Here is a 27,305-nt window from a genome sequence, read left to right on the forward strand (position 1 = left end):
GCTCTCCTCTAAACATGTCACACAACAACTGGAGAGCAGCGTGGGTGTCTCTCAAAACGTCCTACTGATTATCTGTTGGCTCACTGAAGAAGAGACTGTCTGAAAACACATTTTAAAACAGACTTCCTACATTCCATTAATGAGGGATTAGGCCCTAAATCACCTTAATATCTTTTTTTTGTAATTCTCAAGCATTTTGGACTCAGTTACGGAATGAGAAACAATATCAGGTTGACAGAAACATGTATTTTCACAACAGATGTTTACTTTGGGGAAGTTATGTAGTATAGTTTATTAAATGTATTTTGTACAAAAACATTCGTCTCGTACAAGGAAAAGACATGACCATGATCTGCAGTCTGTAACTAATCCCAATTGTACACACACAAGTTCAAAAGTTCACTGTTTTATAAATAAATATCATAACAATAAACCTAGAAATGCTAAAAAAAAAAAAGGCAATGTTCAGAAATAAATACATTTTACAAAATGATGGAACCAAAAAATAAATAGTAGAATTCCTACAGGAGCTCAGATCATCTGAGAGCCAAAGAGAAATATGTATATTTTGTCCAAAACGTCACGTTATACAACACCATATATCAAGACACTCCTATTCCAAAATGCAACACTTCTGTCCATGTTACTCGACCAACGTCTGGAATGTCAACGTCCTTGAAAATATATTTTCTCTCAGAGAAGCCTTGCAGGGATTTAGTACCCGTTTTCTTTCAAATAAAAGTACTTCCATTATTCTTTTCATCCTTATTTTTGCGAGAATAACAATGTTTGCATATCATAGTCACATCTGACACAACACATTTTTGACTTATCATTATTTTAAACATACAGCACATGTAGAGTATAACGATGCCAATAGCTGTCAAAATTCTGTGATTCACAGAAAAAACGACTTATCCACTGACAAATTGAAAGAAAAAACCACAACTCTCCTGTGCAATGCAGTGCCAGATTAGATGATAATGTCAGACCAATTTTTGTTTCTCACACCTGGAGGAAGTCACACTCCCTTAAACGGCGACAACCAGGAGCAGGTATTGTCACTTAAGAGGAACTGTCTTTTGTTAACGCGGCCTATCGTAGGAATATGTGATGTGGGCGTGTTGGTAATGGTTTATGCGTAAGTAGACACCTGGGCATCCTTCTGTTACTCGCAGGCAATTTTACCATCAAAGCTGGAGAGTGCGATAGCGAAGGCCTGCAAGGCACACATCGGGTAGTTGTAGTCCAGCGTGAAAATGTCATCGGCTATTCGACCAAACTGCATCACGATGTAGTCAGCTGAAAGAGGCAGGAGAATTGTATTCTTTAAGTATATAGGTAGGAAGATAGATGTTTAATTATGATTGTGAATAATTTATTTTTGTTTAAAATATTTTGGCATCATTTCAGGATTCTAGGAATGTTAGCCTCATATGGAAGTAAAGTCAGTTGAAGTCAGTAGGATTCACCTTCTGGGGAATATAAATGTCTGCACAATATATCATGGCAATCCTTCCAACTGTGGAGTGATGATATTAAAAACTAGCATACAGTATAGGAAATTATGTTATATGATGTTTTAGTAGTTATGTCATATTTAGGTTGTTTTTTTCAGCTATTTAACTAATACAGGAGGTTTGGTGTTTCTAAATTGGCATAAATCCCTATGATGTTATAGACAGTGCTACAAAGAACTGGAGTACCAGATGTGTGAAAAAAAGTTTAACCTTGCTCAGTAATCTAAAACTGAAGCTAAGAAATATCTACACATTGTTAAAATAAGACATGTTAATGAACTATTAAACGAGTACCCTAATAAACGTATTATAAATGTTCGACCCCATCTGTATTATGAGATGTCCAAATGTATCGAAAATGGTTGTTCCAATTATTCTTATAGATACAGCTCCTTTTTGTAAGACAAAGCTAAGGAGAAGTACAGAATGTAGCCATCTTTGTTTTTTTTACGAGGTTTTAAATGTTTATTTGTGAATATTTATATATCTAAAAGTAACAGTAGACTTCAGTACTCACGGTCTTTGCTATGGACTATCTGGAAGTTCTTGATGGAAGCCTGGGTGACCCTGCCGTTGAAGTTGAGCACATGAGACGAACTATCTTCATTCCACACAGGCGTCTTGTTTTGCAGCTCAATCAGATTTTCCATGCGTCTATTCTGGTGCCTTATCAGCAAGCCGTCAAGATCCTGCAAGGAATTGTAATAACACATATAAGGAAAAGAAAGTGTATAATAAAGTTTAACATGTTGGCCTTGTGTTGCTCTCATAATAAAGAAACATTTGTTAAAATATGTATAGAAGCAGGGGATTCTAGGATGGCTGATTTTGCTAATGAGTCATCAGATTTTTTTACACAAAAAATGTCAAGACAAAGACACAAACTTTATGCTAAAATTGAGTTTTAAAAGAAAGATTACACTTCTTGGTCGGAGAGGCACTCGCTCGTTGTTCGTGTCCATCCCTGGAATGACAACCGTCATTCTTCTGGGTCCTTTCATCCCTAAGACATTTGTTTCCTTGTGCCAGAAATAAAAACAAACAAAATTAAGATCAAATCAAATTTTCTATATATATTATATTATATGATATTTAATGTCTGTGAAGCTCTTGAAAAGATAGATAGATATATGCATACTGTGGATAGATCACTTTTTGTGAAAGAGTGACTTACATAAATGATGCCAGCCATCTCCTGCCGCGCATTAGACATGTCTGGAAGAGCTCGGTCTGGATTCAGAGCGTTGTCAAAGACAGTAAACTTTGTCCCCATTAAGTTAGACCTGGGCAATATATATTAAGAATTAATAACTCAATAAATGAAAACTTGATGATATATTACACATTTGAATGGACGGTTATTGTACCTCAGCTTTCCGACAAAATTCTCTCCACCTCTCGATAAATCTGTGGCATCGATAGAGATGAGGTAATTTGAAGTTGCACATTTCTTTCTTTTCCTCCCAGCCAACAGGAATGTCTACAACAAAACCAAATATTCCTTTTATATTTTAAGAAAAAGAGCAATCTACAGTACACAAATCATAAAACTACACCTAAGGACTACTCCTTTATTTTCACTGTTACACTGAAGTTAGATTCCAAGGGCCTGAAGATAAAACTGAGATAAAGAGCAATCCCTGACCTTCTTCTCGTTGTCAAGCTGAAAGTAATACAGAGGGTAGAAGCCCTTGTCCATCCCTCTTTGGTCCCGGGTCACTCTGCATTTCACTGTCACGCCCTGTGGTGCCGGCTCCATCACAAACTTCTCCAAGTTGTCAAACTCAATCTCCGGTGAAGGAGATCTCTCCTGATGAAGAAGCATTCAAATAATTTCATGTTTAATACTGAAATTAAAAATGATACTATGTTGGCTTCTCTAATGGTTATAAATGGGTGTAATGTGAGATTTAAGATACCTTTTTCTTCTTCCCTTTGCCTTTTTTCTTCTTTGATTTCTCTTCTTTTTCTGAGTCAGAATCATCACTCTGTTCTGCCTTTGCTGAAATTAACAACAACAACAACAACAAATGTTATATTTGTGTTCCAGTCACTCGAAATACAATAAAGGTGCTGGTTAACTTGCCTTTTTTCTTTGTCTTTTTGTCTTTGTCTTTGTCCTTGTCCTTGTCTACTGATGTTGTGAAGAGGGATGATGTGCCGGCAGTGGATTTCTTCTTAGATTTGGTGGACTTTGTCTCCTCTTCACTTTCATCACTGTCAGATTTTGCAGCTGCTCAGAGGATGGATTTGTAGATTTTCAATGAATATCATAATTGTAAAAACTTTTAAAGGAACTGTTTATTATCAAAAATAAAATCAACTTCAGCATCAAGATGGAAGCTGTTATAGCTAAGATGCAGTTTGATAGATTGATAAGATGCATTTGAAAGACAACTACCTTTCTTCTTGCTTTTTGAGTCTTTGTCTCCGTTTATCTGGAACATTGACGCTGGTTCTTTCTTCTTGTCCTTCTCCTTTGACTTGGATTTTTTTTCTTTTTCCTCTGAGACATGACAAAAATGTAACAATTTAGAAAATGTTATCCATCCTTGAATGGAATACCAAACTAGAGATCATCTGAGCACACACTGAGGAATTTAATGTCTTTTGAGGCAAATCATGTAAAATCACATGCCTTTGTGTACCTGACAGTGGGAAAACAAGTCCAAACTGCAACTCAGCCAGCAAGCAAGGATATTTGACTGGGGCCTTTTGCATATATTTGCTTGGAATTTAAATGTTTAGCATACTTCAGTGCAGAACAGGAGATATCGAGGCAAGGGATGCCACATTTTTCACACAAATCAAGTAGCAGATATCTATTGTACTCAAAACCTCAGATACACTCCGCATACTGTCGATTCTCACAATTAAAATGTGTGTTACACAATTACGACATGAAAATATATTTAGCTGCTGACAGAATGAACTCTGGGATTGAAAGTATATGGTAAGAAATAAGTTTAGGTAAGCGACTGAGCATTGTGCTAATTACTCACAATTTGGTAAGACAAAAAAATACTGCCATAGCAACCATTAAGTAGACTACTAATATAATGCACATTCTCCCTGTCCAAATAAACACAGCACCTGGCTACCTTTTACTTTACAGGAGGAGCCACAAACACAAGTTGGAGCAGGTTTACCTGACATGACTGACGGCTGAGCTGAGGTGGAGGAAGGTTAAGTTCAGCTCAAAGGCAAACTCTCTGGAGGTGATCCAACAAAAGTAATCGAAAAGAGCAACAACTCTCTGGGCTATATCTGACAGAAAGTCAGTGTTGCAGTGATAATCAAGACATATTGCTTCTCAGATAATCGTTTGTTGTAGCCATGGGAAAGTGATTGAGGAACTAACCACGTCTAAAGTTAGTTTTCGTCAACCCAAAAGAATACTTAGTGATAAAAGAGCTGACAAGGGCAAAAAACGTGATGCACTGAATGAATATTTTAGGACTAGACTGGTCTTCAGTCATGCTAGCTGCTCTGTTAACCATCTCTGTTAAATGTGTAAGCATGCATGTTGATTTCTTGAGGGAAACCTCACATGACTGTCGTGATTTTTGCCTCTGCCACCAAGACAGTGTACACTCACTTTTGAATAACACTCTACCACAATTCCCCCCTGGCTGGCAGACAACTCACTGCTCCATAGCCTCTCTGTTAACTGGACTTAACATGCACACTTACACTTTACACTTATATTATATTTCCGTTTAATATTCCATTACATTGCACTATTCACTATCTGTATATTTCTTATTTCTGATTGTATGCTATGTTTCATATTGTACTTTATTTTGCTGCGGTAACAACATTTTTTTTCCCAATTTGGGATAAATAAAAAGTATTTCTGATTCTGATTTAATCTTCTTAACAACGTCAGTATGGTCTCATAATAACTCTGTTAATTCAATAATAAAACAGTTTTCCTGCCATACCTTTAGATTTTGATTTCTTTTCTTTGGCAGAAGTTGAAGACGGAGAACTGTCTTTAGTTGCCTTTTTCTTAGTCTTCTTTTTGGAGGCGTCTTCATCATCGTCATCATCGTCGTTATCGCTGCCTGAACCTGTAGATATGGAAAAACTTAGTTGATTATTTTACAAAATTCCATTTGATCTATGAGTTTAATTGTATGGTGTTATTTAAAGTTAGGTCTCTAAGGTTTTTAGACTACCGGTTTTAACATTGATGTACCTTTTTTCTTTTTTGGAGCACTTTTGGCTTTCTTTTTTGGCTCTTTCTCCTTTTCTTTTCCCTTGTCTGGTTCTTCTTTATCTTTTTCTGGTTTCTTTTTCTTCACCTTCTTTCCATCTATAATGTTGATAAGGAAACAGCAGTGTTACCAATGTGGATGACCATAGTGAATGATAAAACATAATCTGTTAGAAACGCTTAAAATATCGGTCTTTGAAAAAGTTCCTCACTCTGGATGGAAGGAATTTCCTCTTCGGATCCATCTTCATTTTTTTTTGTCTTTGCTTTTTTGGGCTTGGCCTCTTTTGCAATGAGCTTGGCTTCTGAGGTGATGTTGGTCTCCTCTTTCTTCTTTTTTGGCTTCTATTGATTTTCTTTAGAAATAAAAACTGATTAGTAGAGATTAGCTTGAACAAATTGAAAATGACATGAGGGAGAGAAAACATGTCAAGAACTGAACACAATATTAAATGGGGGACAAAGAAATATAGGAAAATGACTTAAAATAGAACTTAAAGATCTTTATCATTCATAAAAACTTACCATTACAAAGTCAGATGTGAAAGGTAGCGAGGGGCAAAAAGAAAAAAAGAACAATTATGTTGTAACTACTTCTACAGCTGTTATTAATATTGTTCGAGTATATAATTAACAGTATTATGTTCATTGGATCACATTCAATGTCTAAGTCATGCCATCAGTCTTAAAAGCGAGTCATACTGTATCCAAAGTAAAAATATAGAGTGTAATGAATCATGATTAGCTTCTTGTAAAGCTGTATATTAAGTTAGTGAAAGAGAATGTAATGATTACTATTATTTAGTTAATACAGACTTGTTACACAAAAAGATTACAAAACAAGTTTATGCAACTTGCTCAAGCTTCTTCCAGGGTACTGAGAAACTTTAATACATCACAATCACAGCGAAGAACAAACACACTTTACATCACACAAGATGGCAAGACAATAACTCTACAAAAGAATCCCTGTAAATACATTTCAGGGTGTGACCTTTTCTCTTCTGTCGTTCTTTATCTAAAATACACTGGATTTGGTACTTAATGCTTAATAAAAATCTTTGCTGTTCTTCCTTCATCACCTGCATTATACGCTGTCATCTTAGCCATTTAATAAATATAAAGCGAACCAAGATGTGTTTTAACCAAGCATTTCATACGTGTGAAGACTAAACCATTGATAGGCACAAGGTGTCCAGCCCAAGTCACAGAGGAGGAGGTCAGTGTGATTGCAGAGACAATAAAGGTAATCCTATTAGATGCAGATCCTGCATCGATGAAAGTCTATTTTTGGTTGTTGAAAATCCACAACTCAGAGTTATGGCAGCAGATTTTACATTTGTAATATTGTGATTCCTTGTTATGAAAAGTGATTAAATTACATATTACACTTTACCCATTTGAGAATACAATATGTTTTTCTTGAACTGTTGCCATTTTGTTTTAATAACAGTCCCACAAAACTTTAAAATATAAATAGATTTTTGGTGTTTGTACTCAACACAAAGGAAACAAATATTTTCTAATACTGTGTTGTTTTTGTTGATGAAAACACATGTTTTTAATTAATGTGTCTAAAACTATACTAATGTGACACATCGTTGTGTAGTTCTGGAGGATCCAACACATACGTTGCATGATTATTGCTTTTCCCTGAGAGGATTTAGAACAGATAAGTATGAAATTATGATCCAATAATCACCCTTAATGTTGACCTAGTTTTGGCATTTTATGATAATTAGATTAGTGGTTGACAGATATGGTAATGCTCAAAGTAAGTAGAGTAGGAATTCTAAAATATAATGAAAGTACTGCCGTTGCGTATGGTTTGTACATTGCCACTCTGTAAGCGTTGAGCTGGATTACTGACAGCCTTCAATCCCTTGTGCGTGCTTTTGTAGATGGACTGCTCGGCCAATGAGCGCCACAAACGTGTATATTTTTATTGCAGAATGCACCTAAATGTCAGATATGTACGCAGTCCATGCTGAGATGTCTAGAGATGCTTTCCAATTTTTAAGTCATTTCTGAATTCTGCCTCGCCTTATTTCTCTACTGTCATTTGAATATAGAGCAGTTACCTCACATGTGGGTCAGAGATAAACTAAACTAAACACAAGGCAAAAAAAGAATTGAAAGATATCCCATGGATGCATTGGACAACTCTGCATACGAGTCCAACTGTAAATATTGTTGCACGACAACAGCAACAACATTATTTAACTCTTATTAAATTGACTTCCATCCCTAAGGCCTCTCTCCAAATACCACATCATATTTTAAAGTCAATTAAAAACTCAGCCAAACCACAACCCCACCCTTTACCTTCTCTGCAGACATGGTGTGGCCTCTGCCTTCAGCTCTACCACTGCTTCTTGTTAGAGGTTAGAAAATAAAAAAGCAGGCCTCTCAGCAGAGATAATGAAAGAGTGAAAAAAGCCCTGTACTCAGACTCCATCAGCAGAAAGTTGTTAATAGGATTTATGTGTAAAGCCATCTGCTCTGTAGAAACACGTCAACGGGAGAAACCAACAAAGGCTCGGGAGGAGGGAGAAGACTTGTTTATCACGTGTGTCCACTGTCCACAGAACAAACACTTATTTTGTGTCCGGGGTACTCATGCAAGCCTCAGCAAGATGTCATAAAGTGTTTGTCCGTTTGTCTTTCTTTCACACCTACTGTAAGTTAGATGCTAGCAGTATCTAGAAATAAAGTCTAACAGCTTTTACAATTTCAGTATTTATAAGGTGAAAAAGTGTTGTATGAAAAAGTTTAAATACATAATTTAAAAAAAGGATTACCTGAACTAGGGCGGGAACAGAATCCTCCTCCTCTTGACTCCTGCGGCAAAAATATAAACAGATTTTAATTGTTAGAAATAAAAAATACGTTACATGTAAGTTGCTGTAATGTTATTGCATGATTTTTTTTACAATATTGACATTATTGTGTCAACAAAATACATAAGGTTCCCAAAGTAAGGTTTTTATTTTCTATAGAGTATGTGTGATCTGGAATAGGGCTGTAAACAGCAACAATTTCTCCTATCAACTAACCTTTTTTTAAAAATCATTTTTATTCTTCGTTAAGAATTACATAAAATGTAACAGTAAAGCTGTCATTTTTATACTGCTGATGTTATTATACTGCCAATAGAAACCAGATATTATTTACGATAATTACATTTGAAAAATTGCAGTAAATAAAATCCTCATATTTCCTAGACAAAATACATGTGGCATGATTCATTCAATATGAATACCTATTGCTGTATATTATATACTATAAATATTAAAGCACCTTTCCATAAAAATACACAACCATTAACATCATCTATCAATAAGCATGTATAATAAAAAAGACTTGAATATAGTATATTTTTTACCCCGCCAAAAAAGTGTTATAGCCCAATGAACTATGTGATATAAATAAAATGTACGTCTTACAGTACCAGGTCACACTGGCTGTGCTAAGCGGGCCTTAGTAGGTCTGCCGGACACCAACACATAAAGATTTCCCATAATACTCACTGGTCTAGCACCTCTTGGCTAGTACCAGCGGAAAGAGGGCGTGGGCAAGCAGTGATTAACACTCAGTTAAACACAAGGTCTCAAATAGGTAATGGAAGGGATGAGGAGGATATTGTCCAACATTTAGATTGGCCTCATAAAAAGAATGCTTGGATAACAGATACATTTGCAACGTTAGTTTTTTGGTCATGCTTACATACCTGTCCTGTGTCCAGGCCTCTTTCACGATGTGATTGTGGAGGGGCATGGCTGATGTGTTAAGAGGTTACAGCACATCCAGCCTTTGGTCTTAATAGGAAACATTAGAAAGAGGGTGTACTGACAGAAGGATATACAATGCAATGTATTAGTAGATACATATAATCATGAATCAAGCTCTCACCAAGGAGTGTGTGTTTTCTGCCGTTTGTTTGTCCCCATCCAGCTTGTGAATGCCGACAAGGCTCCATACACATCCTGTAGCCCACAGAGGGGTCACATGACCCGGCTTCTAAGAGGATTTTTAACAAAGCAACAGGTTTCCCGTCAACAACGCACCACCACCAGCATGCCTGACCCTTCAAGTGGGATTACTCTAATCAGCTGCTCGCCATCTGTGAGCAATTGTAAGGAGGTTCCCAAGAAACAGAAATATGGCTCCAGTGTAATTGCACCTCACTGGGGGAAAGTAAAACTGATTGAGGTAAAACAAAACAGAAAACACTACTAAACCGGAGATAAAAATGCACATCCATCACAAGTTTGGAAATGAGAGAGGGCTCATAATGGCAAGGAAGTCTATGGTTTGGATTTCAGATAAAGACATTTAATAAAAAATCTCTTCACTTTAACAATCTCCATTTGCTCCAAATTAACTGCAGAGTGGCAGTTCATTACAAATAACATTGTAAGAGTGATGAAGGAATATGTTTGAAAATATGATATGTGATTAAAAAGAAGCATCAGAAATGTCAGTATAATAAAAGTGTGATTTCTTCAGTCAACCACCAGATGTTGCTGTACCCCAAGAGACAAAAAACACTGCAGGAAGCAGCTGTGAGGCACCAGGGGGCACACAGAGATGCTGTTACTCACATATTCTAAAAACTAAAGACATAATGCACATGGTAATATATATTTAAAAAAAAACTAATTATCTGTGGTACGGTGGGTTTCTACAACCTCAAACCCTTCCTGTCCTGTCTGTTTGCAGTCTGTAAGCTCACAAAAGGAGATGGCAAGAGAGTTTACACAGCTCAAGTGAACAACAACACATGTGATAGGAAATAAAGCAGGAAAAGTAATGTGTTTTGTAGTTTTATAAGGCCAGGTCCTTTGTCTCTCCACATCACCGTGCTGCTCACGCTGTCCAGTCTGCTGACTGGTGAAAAGCGGTCTAGACTAATGGCTTTGCTGGCAAATCTGCAAACGCTTGACAGTAACATGTCAGTTGGCAGGCAGCCTGAGGAAGGCCAGCGACCTCAAGGCAGCAGCGGAGGAGCCATCAAGATCTTAAAGAGACAGAGACTTCAGTGCCTTTCTCACCATATACTGTGTTCCCAATCCATTTTTATGTCAGTTGTGTTTTATTACTGCGAGCAGGATGGTAAACATTGTTGAAGCAAGGAGAAGCAGCGGGAGTATAGCTGAGAGGCTGTAAAAGCAGCTCTTACTATACCAACAACTGTAACAACAAGCCTGACTGAAATGAAAACACATCAATCAGAGTTATGGTGAAACAGGGACCGTTCAGAGCAGTTGTACAAACACTAAGCCAAAAAGAATTATGGTAAATACATAAAGGTAGAGCTTCCAGTGGCAGGGTCCAGTGTTTTATGAGTGGGTATGATGATGATATTTTAGTTCACCCATGGGTTGAGTGCTGAAACAGAACGTCGTTGAGGACGTGAACTCTGTGGCACTTTGGAGCCGGTGAATCATCAACTCAGAAAGGGCCCGTATCTCAGGAAGGACAAACAATGAAGACGAAACAGGAAAACCTGGGTTTAATGAGTCTATCCCCAATAGAGGCATTGTTTGGGGAAGGTAAAGGGGGTTCAAGAGAAGACAATGGGTCATGAATGGAAAGATGCGAGTCCAGTGCAAGAAATAGTCTCTTGGGTTGTAGATCAAATTAAACTCTATCTTATACTGATGATTAACCAAGGACACATCCTTAAATGGAGATACTACGTTACTATTCTTACTGCTTTTAATCCTGCTGAGGCAAAGTACAAATGTTGACCTATGATTCGCACTAGTGGGGCAATGGATATCCAATTAAAAAGGGACAGCTCTACAGACTCAGACTTTGCTATACTTTAAATATCTGCTGGGCTTCTTTTTCCAATACAGCTAAGATACTGTTAATACTGTAAACACTTCTTCAGTTTTAAAGTACGTGAGTAAAGTAACAATCTCCATTTGTCATCTTTGGACGATCCAAAAAGTTTTTTTTCCGAGACCAAAATGTTGGACAATCAGACCTAAATATACATGGACATGGAAAAAAATCAATAGAAGAAATTGTTTTTCTAAACATTGGGATATCAATAGTACTTTATGAAGTAAGGTGTGGCTTCATCAAAACTTAATAATAACAACACAATGCTTTAACACATTCATTTGTTTGAGTATGTTTGAACCCCTTGTGGGGTCCTTTTGTATCTTCTGCTCTCTCAGAAGCTAGAATATCAAGTTTATATTCCTCTCACCACAAAATAATTTGTTGTTAGTACACATGTGGTCTTGGACCAAAGGGTTGGCTTCGTGAGAAGATAACGAGACAACACTAAAACAAAAGTTCCCCATGAAGGTTCAAGCAGGATCGTGTCAAATATAATTAATAGCAGATTGCAAACATCCTTTCACTCCGTTTGACAAAAGAATCTGCTCAGCATCATAAAAGGGGATCGTAATATTGCTTTACAGTACAACACATGGTGCATGATTTGCCCTTAGTGACCCATAAGAACTGAAGTACACAATGACTGTTCTGCTGACATCACTCCTGTATTGTGAACAGGCTCTCCACTGGATGGTCCCAGTAGAGAGACATCAGACGCTGGCGCCACGAAAACTATTAAGAACAACTCAATCTTCATAAGAACACTAACATAGATGCATTCCAATGTGTGTGAATGCATCGCACATACACACAAACGCGTGTGATTGCAGGGCTGGATGAGAGCATACTTGTATGATATTTGGACCATTAAGGGCTAATTAAAGGAATCCTTCACCTCCATAACTCACATTTAAATATCAGTGACTTACCCTTTGTACCTTTGAATTAGCTTTTTCACATGCCTCGATTGTGAACAAAGAATCAATGTATAGGAATCAGAAAATCGTTGAAGTTCTTGAATGAATGGAAGTAAATGGGGCCTGGGTGTGGCAAAATGACATTAAAACATCTGCTTAACACCTTTCACATAACCAGTCTAGGTCTCAATAATCAGTTACTTTTAAATCACAGGCATATTTTCTCAAACTTTACTAATTAAAACTTGCACAGACGAGAAGGGCCTGTATAATCATGAAGGTTGAGAGTTTGTATGATTTCAACAGCTGGAAGAGCATGTTTTCACAAAATGTCCAGTGTGGTCTTTTTTGCATCCTGCTTGTACAGTATGCTGCTTATTATAATTGAAAAGAGAACTGTGTTTTTATAACCTCTGAGAAGGCGCAGTTGCTTCTGATAACTTGTAAAGCTTAGAGCGGTCATGTGATCTGTACCCTTCCCATTGCACAGATAGCTGTGTGAAGGGTCAGTGTGTTTCTGAAGTGCTGACAGCTTTTAGACGATAGGGAAACAAAGACGGTCTTCATTTCAGAAAGTTTGAATAATATTCTACTTTTTTTGCATGATTTACACTTTTACTGTCATCACTCCTGTTATTATTTAACTTTTGGCCGCACTGGGGTAAGAAAAAAATGTGTGTTGGCAAATACTATTTCACACAGTTCTCCTTTCTGCCTGCTGCTGGCAGTACACAATGCTCAGAGAACCTCAGTGTCCTCTATATGACACCTGCACAGAGAAGCTTTACAATAGTGTGAGCAGCGGGAGAGATTACCTTTGGAATATGAAGATAACACTAGAGACAGTTAAAGCGTGTTTGGAACATAAACTTTTGTGCACTTTACATCATCAAGTGCATTATTTTTGTAGGGCAAATGTTGCAGGTTAACACCATGCATGAGAAACAAATCTTTAAAAGTGGTGAAAAAGAGACAACTTGGAAGGTTAGATGAGAATCCCTAAGCAACTCAAAGCAGAAATAAAGGCAGAAGCTTGTGTGAGCTCTAACACAAGCACAGTGAGCCCCGTGAGGGCTTGACACACATCTGAAATGGAGGACAAAGTATCCAGGAAATAGTGCTGTAGTTTGCATTTCCTATTCTCTAGGTGTCTGTGATATAGAGGAACGCCTTTTCACAGTGATCCAGAGAGCCGTGGATCCCTTAAAGATGAGCAGATGCCTGAGCTGGCACGAGGTGGCATTACCCTGAGATCAGAGAGTAAGAGTCCTGGGAGCGGTCACTGCCCCGAGTCCCTGAGAGGCGGGAGAGAGAGTACAAAGAGCCAGCGCTCCCCTAGCAGACTTGTCCCCTGCGTTTTTTCTGAAACAGGCAGTGCTTTTTTGAAACCGTGCCAATGGAGGCAGACCCGAAACCTTGCAGCTGAAACTTTTACAAGCTCAGTGTTCGTGATCAGGAAGAGACAGACACAGAGTTAAGATTTGTTAGCAGCTCCTCTCCTCTACTCGAATCTGCTGTCTGAGATGTCAGTACAATGATTCATGCTTGCTTTTTTGTTTAATTAAACTATCAATCGTTGAAGGATAGGAAGAGTTCTTGAAAGAAGACTGCATGAAGAGGATAAAGGGTTTAAAGTTTACATATGGACATAGTTTCTTTAAAAGAAAATGAAGAGTCAGTGACGTCACACAGGAAGCTGTCTTGGATATTGCCTGAGGAAAGACTTTCTGCGGCACTCTGTAGCGTGGAAACATTAAAGAAATGAAGTCGTGCTCTGTTCAAGACTACCACATTGGATTATTTTAGTGTATTCCTTAAATGTGTTGGAGAAAGTCTACGTCAAACCTTTTTGGGGATTTCTTGTTCGCAGAGATTGACCCTTTCCTTGCCCTTATCTCGCTTCAGAGCTCCATGACACAGACTCGAGGATAACTACCCGTTTAATCTGTTATGTTGACAGTAAACACTGTTTTCTATTCAATATTTCACTCAAATTAAATCAGAACCTCAGGTGTTACAATTCCTCTCTAGCGACTCAGCAAAAAATATGAAAAGAACCACAGGCAGGTGCAGAACAACTAAAGACGTTCGGAGTAACTACTGCAAATGGGAACTCTGAGGCATGTACTACCTGGGAATGGTGCCAACTGCTGACAAAAGGCTTAACTGCACGGAGAGAAGCCTCTAACTCATTTACTTTGAAATGCTTCAGGAATATCTGGCACTGAGTTGTTTGACCAACTTTAGATAAATCTGTCAAACCTTCTGGCTGTGTTTCAAGAAAGCATGTAAGTATCACTTCAGTTTTTTGGTTTTTTTTACCCGAGCTTATTTCACTGTCTATTTCCCCTCCCTCCCTCCCAGCCCCTAATCCTACTGTCAAGTGAGATGTGTTTTTGATGACGCATAATCTACAGTTCATGTGACTGATCCCCTTTATGTGGCGGTGAGTTAACTCTATTAACTGTGAGTTCTCCTTTAAGCACAACTCATTCAAATTGTATGCATATTACGGGTGGATGTGATATCTTTACTAGAGCCGTGTAAGCACACATTTTTGACTTCATGATTTCTTTCCCTGCGTCTCTTTCTCCTTGCTGTTTCTGCCTCTTGGCAGCGGGGCTAAAGTGGGCAGGGAGAGAGGAGGGCATGGCCCAGAATCTGCTCTCAAGCCCCAGCCCCTGTTCAAGTGGGGTTGCTGGTACACTGCTCAGCCTTTCCCTTGTCTTGCAGGCGAAAGAGAGGGATGTGGACATTCTTGTCTGCTTCCTAACCCGCCTTTTTTTTTTTTCTCGCCGCCAACCTGGCCTTATTCTCTGAGGGTGAACACAAGCCCGACCTGTACAAAAAAACTCACCTCCAGGTATTTCTAATTTTTAATTCTGCTTCTGTTTAGGTATTGATACTCGCCTTTGTACTGAAGCCTCCCTTTATTCCTTTCTTTTGCACTTCCTTTACGGTCACCTTCCATACTGTACACGTGTCTGCTTTGCACTGAACGCAATGCCTTAATCTCAAACGTTTCAGTTCGATTAATACACACTAGGATTTACTTTTAAATACGGTCGTTTCGTGGTTGGAATGCATTCAGTAATGATACAAAGCATTTTAATATAGTTACTGTAACGATCAGTGTGTTTACACAATAATACACATGCCCCGAGTCAAAAGCAGTTTTAGTTGTTGTGTTCCTGCCTCTTAAAGTACAGGACTAGTAAAAAACAACATTTAAGTATAATTTACTGAAAGTCAGGGCCTTAAGACACTATGACTCGGCACCTCGAGCAAACACATTTCTCCTCATCAAAAGTGATAATTGCCTCTAAGTTTCAAAGAGGAAATTCTAGGCTGAGATAAAAGGCATTTAGCCCTTTTGATTAACATTTCAGGTTCTGTGTTGCAAGGTTGCTACGAAGGTGCGAGAAATTTGCAACAGAGGCAATAAATAATATCCTCTAGCTATACTGTGACTACTGTTCATCATTTATTAAACCACAGAATGAAAAGTATCCCACAAAGCTAGAGTAAGCATCTTAAAAATATCTGTGGTTTGTACATCACACAGGCAAATCGTATCACTTCTTGACTTGGTCTTGAACCTGTTCACAAACCAGTATGAACCAGATCCCTCTGTTGCAAGCATTGTTCTATACATGAAGGGGCTTGCATTGTAAGATTGCAGGGTCTCGGTTTTAGATCAAGATAGTTTGGTTTGTTTTTTCTAACCACAACAGGCACAAAAGCTCTAAAAACAATACTAAAATGTGTATATAAACAAAAATAACTCCTTTTTTTTACTTTACAGATTGCGCTCATACTGTATATCAACTGACCATTCTTGTTGTGGACTGATTGCAAACATTTTGGCATACGATACTTGCTGTGCAGCTGTGTGGTTTTGTTTGCATACAGTCGAGTCAGCATTTGGGTTTGTGTTTAAGTGTGTGATAAGGGCAGATTGTGGCTTACTGTACACATAAGGCGAATGAAGGGGGGGGGGGAAAGGGGGAGGGCGCAGTGAGGAAGGGCAGTAAGAGAGAAAATTAACTTATTTCCTCCTCCCCCCCAGTTGTCCTCACATGAACTTGCTTGATGACATGTTGTTTGGAAAGCCATATCCTCTGCTATTTGCGCTTCTCTCCTCCCCTTGGTTCGATTGACTCTGTGGTTAACAGGATCAAAGTCTATTTTTTTTGGTTGTTGCTTTTATACCACATACACACATTCAGCTCTTCCTGTTTGATAGCAAAACAGAGTCATGGGCTATAAACAGCATTTGATCTGATTATTTTCACATTTATAACTACAAGGTTCAAACCTTTTGAGCAAATGCCATTAGAGATCTATCTTGAGAATAACTTCGGAAAAGTCCAGAGTTCTAATGGAGCCTTGCATTTATCTTAATGCGTGAAATATTGAATTGGCAGGTTTCCTGTGATAAAATACAGTCACGTATGACAATAGCTTACTTAACTTTCGAACATTCTCCTGAGATTGTCTAAGCTTGCAGCAATGTCTTACAATTAAGCTGCTACACTTTGAGTACAAAAAGAACACATTTTGTATGTTTTCATTGTGATATTACATTTGCAACCATAGAATTTACAAAATATACCTTGGTTTAACTACAAATTAATTTAGTATTTACCGTTTATATAATACAATACAAAAATGTAGAGGCTTAATTTGAATACTATGTAAACCTGTGTGAGAAAAAAGGAATGTCTAATGTAGTAAAAGCCCAACCCTTTTGGAGTAAGGGTATTTGAACATTGCCCTTTATTCAACAAGCATTAAGTAGAAGCAGCAACAGTACAGTATGCTGGGGAGTAAGTTAGATCTTTCGTTCCTTTTTGTGAACTACTGCATAGGTTTACTTTTTCAGGCCTGTAACAAAAGGAAAGTCAAAATCAAACAAAAAAACTCAGTTCCTTGTCACAGGTTGCACCAATGAGGTGTATATTTCTTATTCTTAAGGGGATACAAGCAAATAAAGTTTCCGGTAGACTAGACAACAGTTGTTTAGACATATGACAATCTTTTTTCCAAAACACAAATGTGCTAATTTTAAAGTTTTTTAAATTGTATATCCCTCAAACCCTTAAAATGTCAGTGCTTAAAATGTGCTAATACTTGAACAGAAAAGTACTGGAGTACCGGAAAGAAAAAGAGGAACTCAATAGGATAGAGAGTCAGATCAGGAGCATGGAATTTAAAACTAAAGAAAAAACGTTGTGGTTAAATTGTAAATTCCCCCAAAATTGTAGAATGGAGTAAACAAACAGGAACTGATTGAACACCTGCATTTCCATGAGGAACAACACTGTCTCAGTCAAAGCACCAGAGAAGTTGTATCCATTCTCTCCACACATTAAAATCAGTTCAGTGTATACTGAAACTTTAATGCACTCAACGTCAATCCGTGTTTAAACATAACAGCAGATAGGATTACTCTTCTGGATTCAATTTAGAAGTAGTTTGTGTAATAGAACATAAATGCATAGCTCGGTTATTTGGTGCTCCATTGACATCACAATTAGCTTATAGTGTATTGATGTTCTGAATAAAGATGTCAGGACACATGTCAGCTGCCAAGAAGAAGTAAACTTGTCCAACATAAAGACAAAGTCCTCTTATTCAATTGATTTTTCTATACCACACCTAGCTTACAGGGCAAGGAAGCTATGCCACTATACCTTATTGTGAGGTATCATAGCCTGTTTCTGACATGGCATCGTCTCATTGCTTGGCTGCCAATACTCTCCTCCCCCCTCAGTGATGGGTTCTGCCATGCTGCATCCACGACATCACCCCCTTTTTGTCTCATTGAGATTCTGCTTGGCACGCAGACAATGCCCATTTCTTGGCACCAAATATTGGACAGAGCAGCACTACAGAAACAACCTCAGTCTGTCCCTCACAGTCGTCCCTCGTTTCCGTCGATCATCATGGACAAACGCCAACTAGTAAAGGGTATTTTTTGCGTGTTCATCTACTATATTCTCAGTTTGTTCGGCGCCTGTGCATTTGACAACACGGATATCTTTATTAAGTTGAACGTTTACCACTTTTAGACAAGCAGCTACAGGCATCTTTATTTAAGGCATCTGTGAATATACGTGTCGGTGGTATGTTTATTGGGACATTGATTGTTCCAAGGCTTACATGAAGGTCATGGATTTATAATACTATTCCTTCATTATACTCTGAAACAGGGCAGCCATTTTCCTATCATCTGCAGCCTGGGGACTGGCTTACTGTCAAAGGCAAACCATCACACCAAATGGGAACATTTCAAAAAAATAAGAACATTTGCTTTGGTTCTTGGATCAAAACCTACCCACACTTGATCGTAAAGGAGGTACTAGTTGGGGTTTAGATCTAGCAGCTTTGGTTTAAATGCATTCACAAACAGGATAATTGGAAACAATCAAGGTAAGAATGACTAAAAAAGTGCAGCAGTCTGCATGCCTAACTGGCCTGTGGTTGTGTCATGTATTCTGCTTTGGAATTACAACTTCTGTTTAAAGTTATAGTAGCTGTAGACTGAGTAGTGTTAGGGTTAGGGTTAAAGAATGTCATGTTAGCTAATCTGATATTATTTCCGTAATCTGTATAACTAAAGATGGATAAGCACACATCTCAAACCAAATAAATGTTTCTAGAAGTTTTAATGCATCAGCAGCAAACACAGTAAAGGTCCACCACCACAGCAAATGTTTATAGCCCACACAACTTTTCCTGTTTAAAAAGTTGAATCCACTTGATTTCACTTCATCCTCTTTGCGTTGGCGAGGCATATAGAAGAGTTTGATACCATTTACTGTCTAATTAATTCAACATCTCAATTAAGGCCTCACACTCGCCTATGCCCTTGTGCCTTTTCATTCTGCCCCAATGTGCATGCCCTGGCACCATAGCCGAATAGCCTGCCAAAACAATTCAATCACTGTCGGCATTAATTAGGCCAAAGAGAAATTCCGAATGTTAATGACCTGCCCAACCGCTTTTCAGCCACCATGGTTCACATGCTAATTTATGCAAAGCGCCCTGGCTTTTGCATGGGTTGACCATCGTTGTCTACCATAACAGTGTCTGGGCTCAGTCCGCTCAGCCAAAGTATGGCTCTGTCGGGGACCAGACAGCTCGGCCCAGCTTGTGTCCCAGACTCTGCTGGCACGGTAAACAGACTCCCTTTTCAATGGACTTTAAGTGGCTTTCACACGGAGCAAAAAGGGCAATATTCTAAAGTCAAACCTTCAGCTCCCCTATTAAAAGACCTCAAGCGAAAACAAAAAATCACTTGCAGGATATCTTGGCACGCATTTAGGAATCAGCAACAATCAACTCTGTGAAGTAATTTATGAACAAGCATTTCTTTTAGCCAGTCTCAACATCCCCTCTGCTATTCTTTGAGGGAAAATAAACAGTATTTCTTCTGGATAGGGGTTGGAAGGAAGAGGCAGAAGTTAACAGGTTGCACCACAGATGTTTGGTACTGGTGCCAAACGACTTTCTAAGATGGCCGAGGTACTGCCATTTTCCATCGTTCTTCCTTTGCGTTCTGGTTGTAGAGACAGAAATGACTGAACTGGGTGAAACATGCTTAAATTATGCTCTTTTTTTTTTAAATCATTGAGCTGAAGAGCCAAGTTTTAGAGTCAAATAGGTACTGATACTTGGCACAACTGCCCTAAATGATAAACCTTTTTCATGAAAGTAAGCACTCTGGGTACTACAGAAGTGTATTTTCTATTTAAAGTACTGATCATTAAGAAAGCAACATTTATTTTGCACATCTCAAGTATGCAAAAACGTGGGGGTGTATCCGATCACCTGTTGTTCTTAAACACTGGCAGAATACTCTTTCTGAGAGCATTGCAAGTGGTCAGACACTGAACAACACTTACATAAACACAGTTGCACTGTCGAGCTAGTTGTAAGTATGGTGAACTGACCATTGAGTTCACAACTCAGGCTGAAACGTGGTAAGCATAGAGACTGAATGCACCTAGAAGGTAATTGCTTATCAAACTTTTTAGAAGTATAGCTAATTCCATGGTGCTGGGGTTGTCATTTGAATAATGTTGTTTAACAGTTGTTATTTCTGCATGCTATTTTTGATATTGCAGCAGCTTACTGCACCCTAGATTAACAATTAAATGTCGAAATCCGTTAACAATCATAGGGAATGTATTTTAAAGTGTGAAATACAACAAGGACAACATGCATTAAAACCTTCGCATCTTGGACTGTTGAAAATACTTTTCATCAACTGTTTGCCTCAGGTGGATGTAAAAGATAACTTATTGTCTCTTTGTTTTTGTCTCACAGTTGGACCAACTAGATTTCTACTGCTGCCTGCAAAAGTATCTGTCCTTAAGGCTGAGGTAGTAGATTGAATAGTTGTGGGGTTTGTGTCCTCCCTCTGAGATAACTATACAATCTACTGTCTTTCCTAAGGAGACAGGTTGATCTGCTGTGAAGCCGAAGCCTGTATGTTCATGGGAGGCTCTGTGGATAAAGGAACTCACGGGTACATGGAGTATCGTAGATTAAGAGATAACGCGTTTTCCACCTTTGAGAAAAGACTGCAACACAATAAAGACTACATGTTTGCCAGATATAATGATGGGTCTTGTCAAATCTAATAACAACACATACTGAAGTTGGCATGTAGAATAAAGTCTTGATATTTGGTGACAGGAGTTGAGCCTGGCAAGGTGAGGTAGTAGGTTGTATAGTTTGTGGGATGGAGTAAATCCTACTTAGGCGATAACTATACAGTCTATTACCTTTCTTGAGAGGTACAATGAATGCTTGGGATGGAGCTTATTCACATGGGTGGTAAAAGGCCACTCTGACGCCATCTTGTGGCCAAAGACTATCATCACTTGGAAAATGATTGAAGCTATGGTAACTATACTCTGTTTATCTAGGGCCATATTCACAAACATCACAAGGCTCCTATAAAGTGTGAAATATTTCTGCATCATTCAGTCAAATGTTTACCAAATCATATTATGACAAATTGTTAGCTTAAAAAATATTACATGCCAATGTCTTTTTAACAGATGTTTTTTTTTTTAACATTACATTTTATTTAACACCAATGATATTAAATGCTAGATAAACAAATATTTCAATTAGTTTTATGTATGAAATCTATAAATATATTGCTTATTGTTGAGTATTTTGTTACATTTTTTGTGTTTATTTTACATCTTCTGATTTGTTTTGCTTGATTAAATTTATTTTGTGAAAATAAAGTTATTTATTATTATTAATTTGCTGTATAGCAAAAGATGTTTATCAGATACATTGGTAATCAATTGAATAAAGTCAATCGTAACTCATTTGAATATCCTGTGGGTATGACCCAACAAATTAAAATGTAGAATGTTGTTTATTGTGATCCTTACTGAATCTGATGCATTGCTAAAAACATAAAATAAAGGCTTTAATAGAAGAACTTAAGATCCTTTGAGAAAATGAGTCACTATAAACCCAGTGTGTTTAAATATTAAGTTGTATAGTATACACAACTGAGAGTCAGAAATGCAAACATAATGAGAAAACAGGAAATGACCTTGTGGTTACTGCCTTTGCAAAACAAAAATTGTTTTATGACATTTAGCTGCACACTGTATTACAAGTCCAAAACCTGATCTGGAAGTGCAGCTGTGTAATGTAGAATAAAAGGAGGGATTTGCAAATATTGGTCATTTTAGTGTAGGCCTATAACGACTCACAATGACATAAGAGTACAACCTGTAGTGAGCCCAGAAAAGTTTGAGAGCCTTTGGACTTAAAAACAAAAACGTGTGTTCAAACATACACTGGGGGAGAATTGTGGCTTGTAAATCTGCAAAAACTATTTACAGAAAACAGGAAAATAAATGCTCATTAAAAGACTTTATATAAGAACATTACATACAATGTTACACTGTACAGTGGATCCTAATGAGGAAATAAGGAAGAAAAAAAAACATGCAACTGTAAACATTTGATTTGAGATCTAATAACCACACCACTTCAGCTGAATTTCATAATAACAAAGTAAGACAAACATAAACACAAAACAAATTACACAAATATTGCTCAGCGGAAGAAAATGTTTATTCATCTTTGAATTAAATTGATGTACCAATGAAATCATGTGCCAGTATCTCTGACAAGCTGATGGTTTGGGGTCTATTCATTAAACTCTCTCCAAGTTCACTGCAAATATCTTTTTGTGACTTTGTATTTCAAATTCACAAAGTGGTAGAAATAGTTGGTTAAGTTCTGGCGATATAGAAACCTATTGAACAGAAACATTTGAACATCTATGTAACATAATAACATCCAATACAACAGCTCTACAATAAATTCCTCCTTCCACAAATGTCAGAGATTAGTTACAGTACTCTTTGGTCATTGTTCTTGTATACGATAGCCTAAACAAAACAAAAAAAACGTGTTGCAGAGCTTTTGAATGTATCATCTTACATGGGTTTCTATTTTTATTATTAAGTGTACAAGCAGTAAATCAATGTTTCTTCAATTGATAACAAGGATAATTGTGGCCGAACTGGTTTCGAAGGTTAAATTGTCTTTCGAGGGTAGTGAAAGTTATTTCCATTTAATAGTATGTTCAAGATGAAATACACATGAAGAACTGGAACTTGATAGAAACAGAAAAATAACAGTGATGTGAAACTAAACTAAAGCTCTAAGAAAAGTGGAAGTTGTGCTTTTCCTATGCAAGACTGTTTTCACGAACATAACATCTCTTTCTGTTGCTAGATGTGTTTACCGTATCAATACATCTTATGCTATTATCCCAAATACTAACGAAAGAAGTGAACACAAACAAGGATATCTTCCTTCACTTATTGTCAGCATCGTCACTGACATTGTCTGTTGACTGGCTTCTCTGAGATCCTTGATTTATTTCTCCACAAGAGATATACTGTCTCCAGAGCTTTAGGTACCCAGTCTTGATCTTTTGTATTTTGAACGCATACACAACTGGGTTTACAGCCGAGTTAGCATGAGAAAGCACGATGCCAACATAGATATATACAACTGGTACAACAGTCTTACTATTGAAGTAAGTAATGCAGTTTATAATGTGGATAGGGAGCCAGGACAAGGCAAACAGAGCCAAGACCAGGGACAGAGATCCTGCCAGCTGTTTCTCTTTCTTCAGGTACTTCTGACACTGATTCTGGGCACTGTTGCCTGGTTTGACTCGAAGGCTTCCTCTGATGGTGTAGAAAATGTAGCCGTACAGACCAGTCATCACCAACAGAGGTATCAGGGTGCAGAGAACAAAGTTGAAGTAAACCAGGTAGGACATTGACATGACAGTTGTAAACTTGCAGATATTGGTAGAGTTTACAGACACTGACAGGGTGTCATGGTTGTACCATCCAAGCATGGGAGCCAAACTCAGTGGTATTGCAACAAGCCAACATGCTGCGACCACAAGGCAAGAATGTCTCTGCGTTACAGTCCTTTTGTACCTACAGAAAAAAAATGGTATTACTGATAACATTGATTATGTAATAAAATGCACAGTGAATTTACAAATGATAGGAAACCATCAAGAAGTCATTGTAGTGATGTACAGTTTTTTTTAGTGCAAGCCATGCAAGAAAGGCGATAGAGTTTAAGATAAAATAGCTATTGATGTAAAGCTTATGATTAAAAGCCAAATTGAGCAGCACTATTTTACTTTTCTCTGCACAATAAACAATCCAGAAGAGGTCTTACCAGAGAGGGATAAACACCCGGAGGAAGCGGTCCACAGAAATAGCCATGAGGGACAAAACTGAGACCAGTGTCAACAGGACGACCACACAGCTGATGAAGAGACAGCCATGAAATGAAGTGGGCACTCGTCCGTCCACCACCACAGCCATCGGTATGGCAACGCAGCCGACCAAAAAGTCAGCCACCGCTAGACTGACAATGAGACTGAAGGTGGGCTCTTGGATGCTGTTACTGGTCCACAGCGCCAAAATAACCAACATATTACCAAGACAGCAGCCAACAGCAATGAGCACCTCAAAAAAAGTGTAGATAATTTCCTCCAATTTCATTGTGCTTTCTGTCTGACTAAAGTTGGATGATTGATGGTGTTGCATGTCTGAATGCAAGTCTGAGAATGTGCTGTCTGCCCTTTATAGGCTATCATTCATCTAGGTATTGTGAAACCTTTGAGGAAGTCCTTTGCCTCACAAGTTTTTTAAGTTGTGATGACACTAAGATATTTTGCCCAAACTCTATGCAACTGGAACTTGTTTTGCAGTCTAATGACATTATACTTGTTTGCCATTTCATTGTATCATTTCCTAGATTTTTAATGCTGGATAAAATAAAAAATATTGTTGTTTCACAAAAAAAGTTTCCTGATGTTAGTTCCTTCAAGAGGAAATGAGAGTTAACTATTAGTATGACTGGTAGAGATATTAATACTTGCCAACACTTGAGGTGCATAATATTTTTCATACCAACAAGAATCTCACATCCTTGTTGTTAAACTCTGAAAAATACTCTCTGAATTGCTTTCTCTCACTTATCTGCGTTGTTGTCTTTGTACCACTGGTGGTGTATGTGTCATATAATAATATGCATCAAAAGAAGGAAATATGTTACTGATAATCTAATCTTGATTACCATATAACTATCAAGTTAGTCCAAATTACACTTGAATTCATGTTTTTTTTTAAGTTTGTTTATATGTCTATAATTTGCATTTTGCAAAGGTGACAGTGATGATTGCTGCCATTACCTTGTCATGTAACGGGTTTAATCTTTCACAGAACCATTTATAACAGTCTTATTGGCCTTTTTCATTTTTTTTTTGTCTTGTGTTCAAACTTAGAACATGGGGAAAGGAAGCTCAGAATGTAGTTCTCAAAGGTTTTGCTGTAAGAACTGATTTGTATCTTTTTATAAATGACAATGTTGGGTTCTCTGTGGCAGTTTCCCTCTTAACTAAATAATAGAAATCCTTTCACATAGGCATAATGCAGTTGCCTCTTATACAATTAGATATCGGACAGACCAAGCGATAATGGTTTGTTTATAATTGGTGTGATTTATGTTGGGGTCCGTTATGATTTTAGGAGTTGAGAAAGGTAGTGGTTAACACGGACATTTAAAGGTTTGGCCTGATTTGTGCGAGCATTTTATAAATTAGTAGTTCAACATGTTATTAGCCTACCGAGTGTCAAGGGGGTCACCAATTCAATTTGCTTTATCAGCAAAATAGAGTACTGACATAGCATGACACAGATAAAATATATATATATGGAAGAAAAACAGCTTATATCATAAATAAAAGAGGTGGCTGAACAGAAAGTGATGATATGAAGGAACTGGCCAATACTCAATGAAAATGCTGTCGTCAAGCCATTTTTTAGCATTATTGCCCTTTCATAAAATTGAAAAAGAAAGAACCAAAAGATGAACAACCTTCCAGACATCTTGATAAGATGATTAACCATTTATATGTGGCTGCTGGCCTTCATTAATTTAGCCATTATGTCAAAGTTATTGACCGGGAAAAGTTTAAATACCAGGGCCAGTAACACAATAAAGAATGTAAACACTGCTGAGAAATAAAAATGTTACTCTGCAGGCACAATATAATCAAAATGCTCCGAATACAACTCTCTGCTGTTGTTTACTGCTGAACTTGTGTTGTTCACGGTGGGAAAGCAGTGCAGCTAAGCAACTTGTTTTCCATTTTCGAATAAAGTTAGCATTAGCAGACTAGCTAGCTTGTATAAGTAGCTAACATTAGGCTTCCCGTTAAACGAGTCGTGTAGTTGTGTTTTCCGAGTAGCCTATATAACTACTAGGGGATAGGCTGCTTGCCACAGTAGGCTACTGCGACACAGAATGTATACTGAACGAGATGTTAAAGAATAATAAATGTTGCTGTTTGACGATAAAGCAATGCATGATACGATTAAACAGTAGGCTGCCCAGTCCCTCGTTGGAGCAGTTAGCATTTAAAACAGTTGGAGTAAAACCAGAGACTGTATGAGTAAAACTAGCACACTTAATTGCCTTTTCAGATAAAAAGTAAAACATTGAAGTCAGTTTAAAAAATAAGCAAAACACATAACAAGTTCAGTGACATGTTATGTAAAACTGCTTAATACCGTTATTATATCAAAACTGACTCACCACTGCTTTTCATTGACCCGAGTAGAACACAGACCAAAAAGTGTCTCCAAACTGGGTCAGCTCAGTTGGGTAGATCAGCAATTAACAGTCTACAAATCTTTTACATCCTCTAAGATACTCCAAAATCGGGAAACTGGCGACTGTTAAAACTGACTCCTTTATGTACTTCTACTGTCTTCATGAGAAAGCATACACAACAGGTGAGTCTTAGCGTGACGTCACTGTAGTGCACATGTGTGCATGAGTGCAGAAGGGGAGGGGCAATTGATGGGACAGGACGGGTGAGGAGGTCAGGTGTGTCATGGATGAAAAACGTATTTTATTTTGCCTAAAATTCTTTAAAATCCCACAGCAATGCTTTTCATCTGTCCATTGCCTGACATGTTACACTGCCTTTTTCGCACTGCATTGCCATTGGCAACACAATGGTATGTGTGCATCTTGCAGTCAAGCTATAAATAGTCAGTTTTGAGTTGAAAGAAACATAATTAAAACGCAAATATTGACCTTATATCAAGTGTACACAACTAAAATGATGCTCATGCTCTTCCACAAATTTAAGTTAATCAATATTTTAGTGACAAATTAATCAATGAGCTGATTATG

General features: G+C 37.8%; 2 protein-coding genes and 1 long non-coding RNA gene across 4 annotated transcripts; 1 reads left to right on the top strand and 2 right to left on the bottom strand.

Moving 5' to 3' along the window:
• Nucleotides 1–262: 262 nt before the first annotated feature.
• LOC134883461 (tubby-related protein 1-like) lies at nucleotides 263–26,904 on the bottom strand. 2 transcript variants are annotated; one of them, XM_063911833.1, is made up of 16 exons: nucleotides 26,700–26,904; nucleotides 9,652–9,759; nucleotides 9,470–9,557; nucleotides 8,541–8,580; nucleotides 5,952–6,084; nucleotides 5,722–5,838; nucleotides 5,465–5,593; nucleotides 3,922–4,026; nucleotides 3,607–3,753; nucleotides 3,440–3,522; nucleotides 3,166–3,330; nucleotides 2,888–3,000; nucleotides 2,695–2,803; nucleotides 2,441–2,539; nucleotides 2,038–2,209; nucleotides 263–1,302 (listed from the first exon to the last, which is right to left on the bottom strand). In XM_063911833.1, the coding sequence occupies exons 3-16, from the start codon at nucleotides 9,514–9,516 to the stop codon at nucleotides 1,169–1,171; spliced, it is 1,593 nt and encodes a 530-aa protein (XP_063767903.1). In that variant the 5' UTR covers nucleotides 9,517–9,557; nucleotides 9,652–9,759; nucleotides 26,700–26,904; the 3' UTR covers nucleotides 263–1,168. The 2 variants fall into 2 exon arrangements, with proteins under 2 accessions (XP_063767903.1, XP_063767904.1); XM_063911834.1 differs by lacking the exons at nucleotides 8,541–8,580; nucleotides 9,470–9,557; nucleotides 9,652–9,759; nucleotides 26,700–26,904 and adding an exon at nucleotides 8,065–8,471.
• Nucleotides 14,920–21,989, top strand: LOC134883465 (uncharacterized). Its single transcript, XR_010168277.1, has 2 exons — nucleotides 14,920–15,375; nucleotides 20,847–21,989. It is a non-coding gene; the product is annotated as an uncharacterized LOC134883465 (long non-coding RNA).
• LOC134883464 (adenosine receptor A1-like) lies at nucleotides 22,413–26,653 on the bottom strand. The gene is made up of 2 exons (XM_063911836.1): nucleotides 24,273–26,653; nucleotides 22,413–24,022 (listed from the first exon to the last, which is right to left on the bottom strand). Exons 1-2 carry the CDS (start codon nucleotides 24,644–24,646, stop codon nucleotides 23,383–23,385), a joined length of 1,014 nt encoding a protein of 337 aa, XP_063767906.1. The 5' UTR covers nucleotides 24,647–26,653; the 3' UTR covers nucleotides 22,413–23,382.
• Nucleotides 26,905–27,305: the final 401 nt, after the last annotated feature.

Source organism: Eleginops maclovinus, chromosome 20 (genome assembly GCF_036324505.1).
Source record: "Eleginops maclovinus isolate JMC-PN-2008 ecotype Puerto Natales chromosome 20, JC_Emac_rtc_rv5, whole genome shotgun sequence".
NCBI classification, from domain to species: domain Eukaryota; kingdom Metazoa; phylum Chordata; class Actinopteri; order Perciformes; family Eleginopidae; genus Eleginops; species Eleginops maclovinus.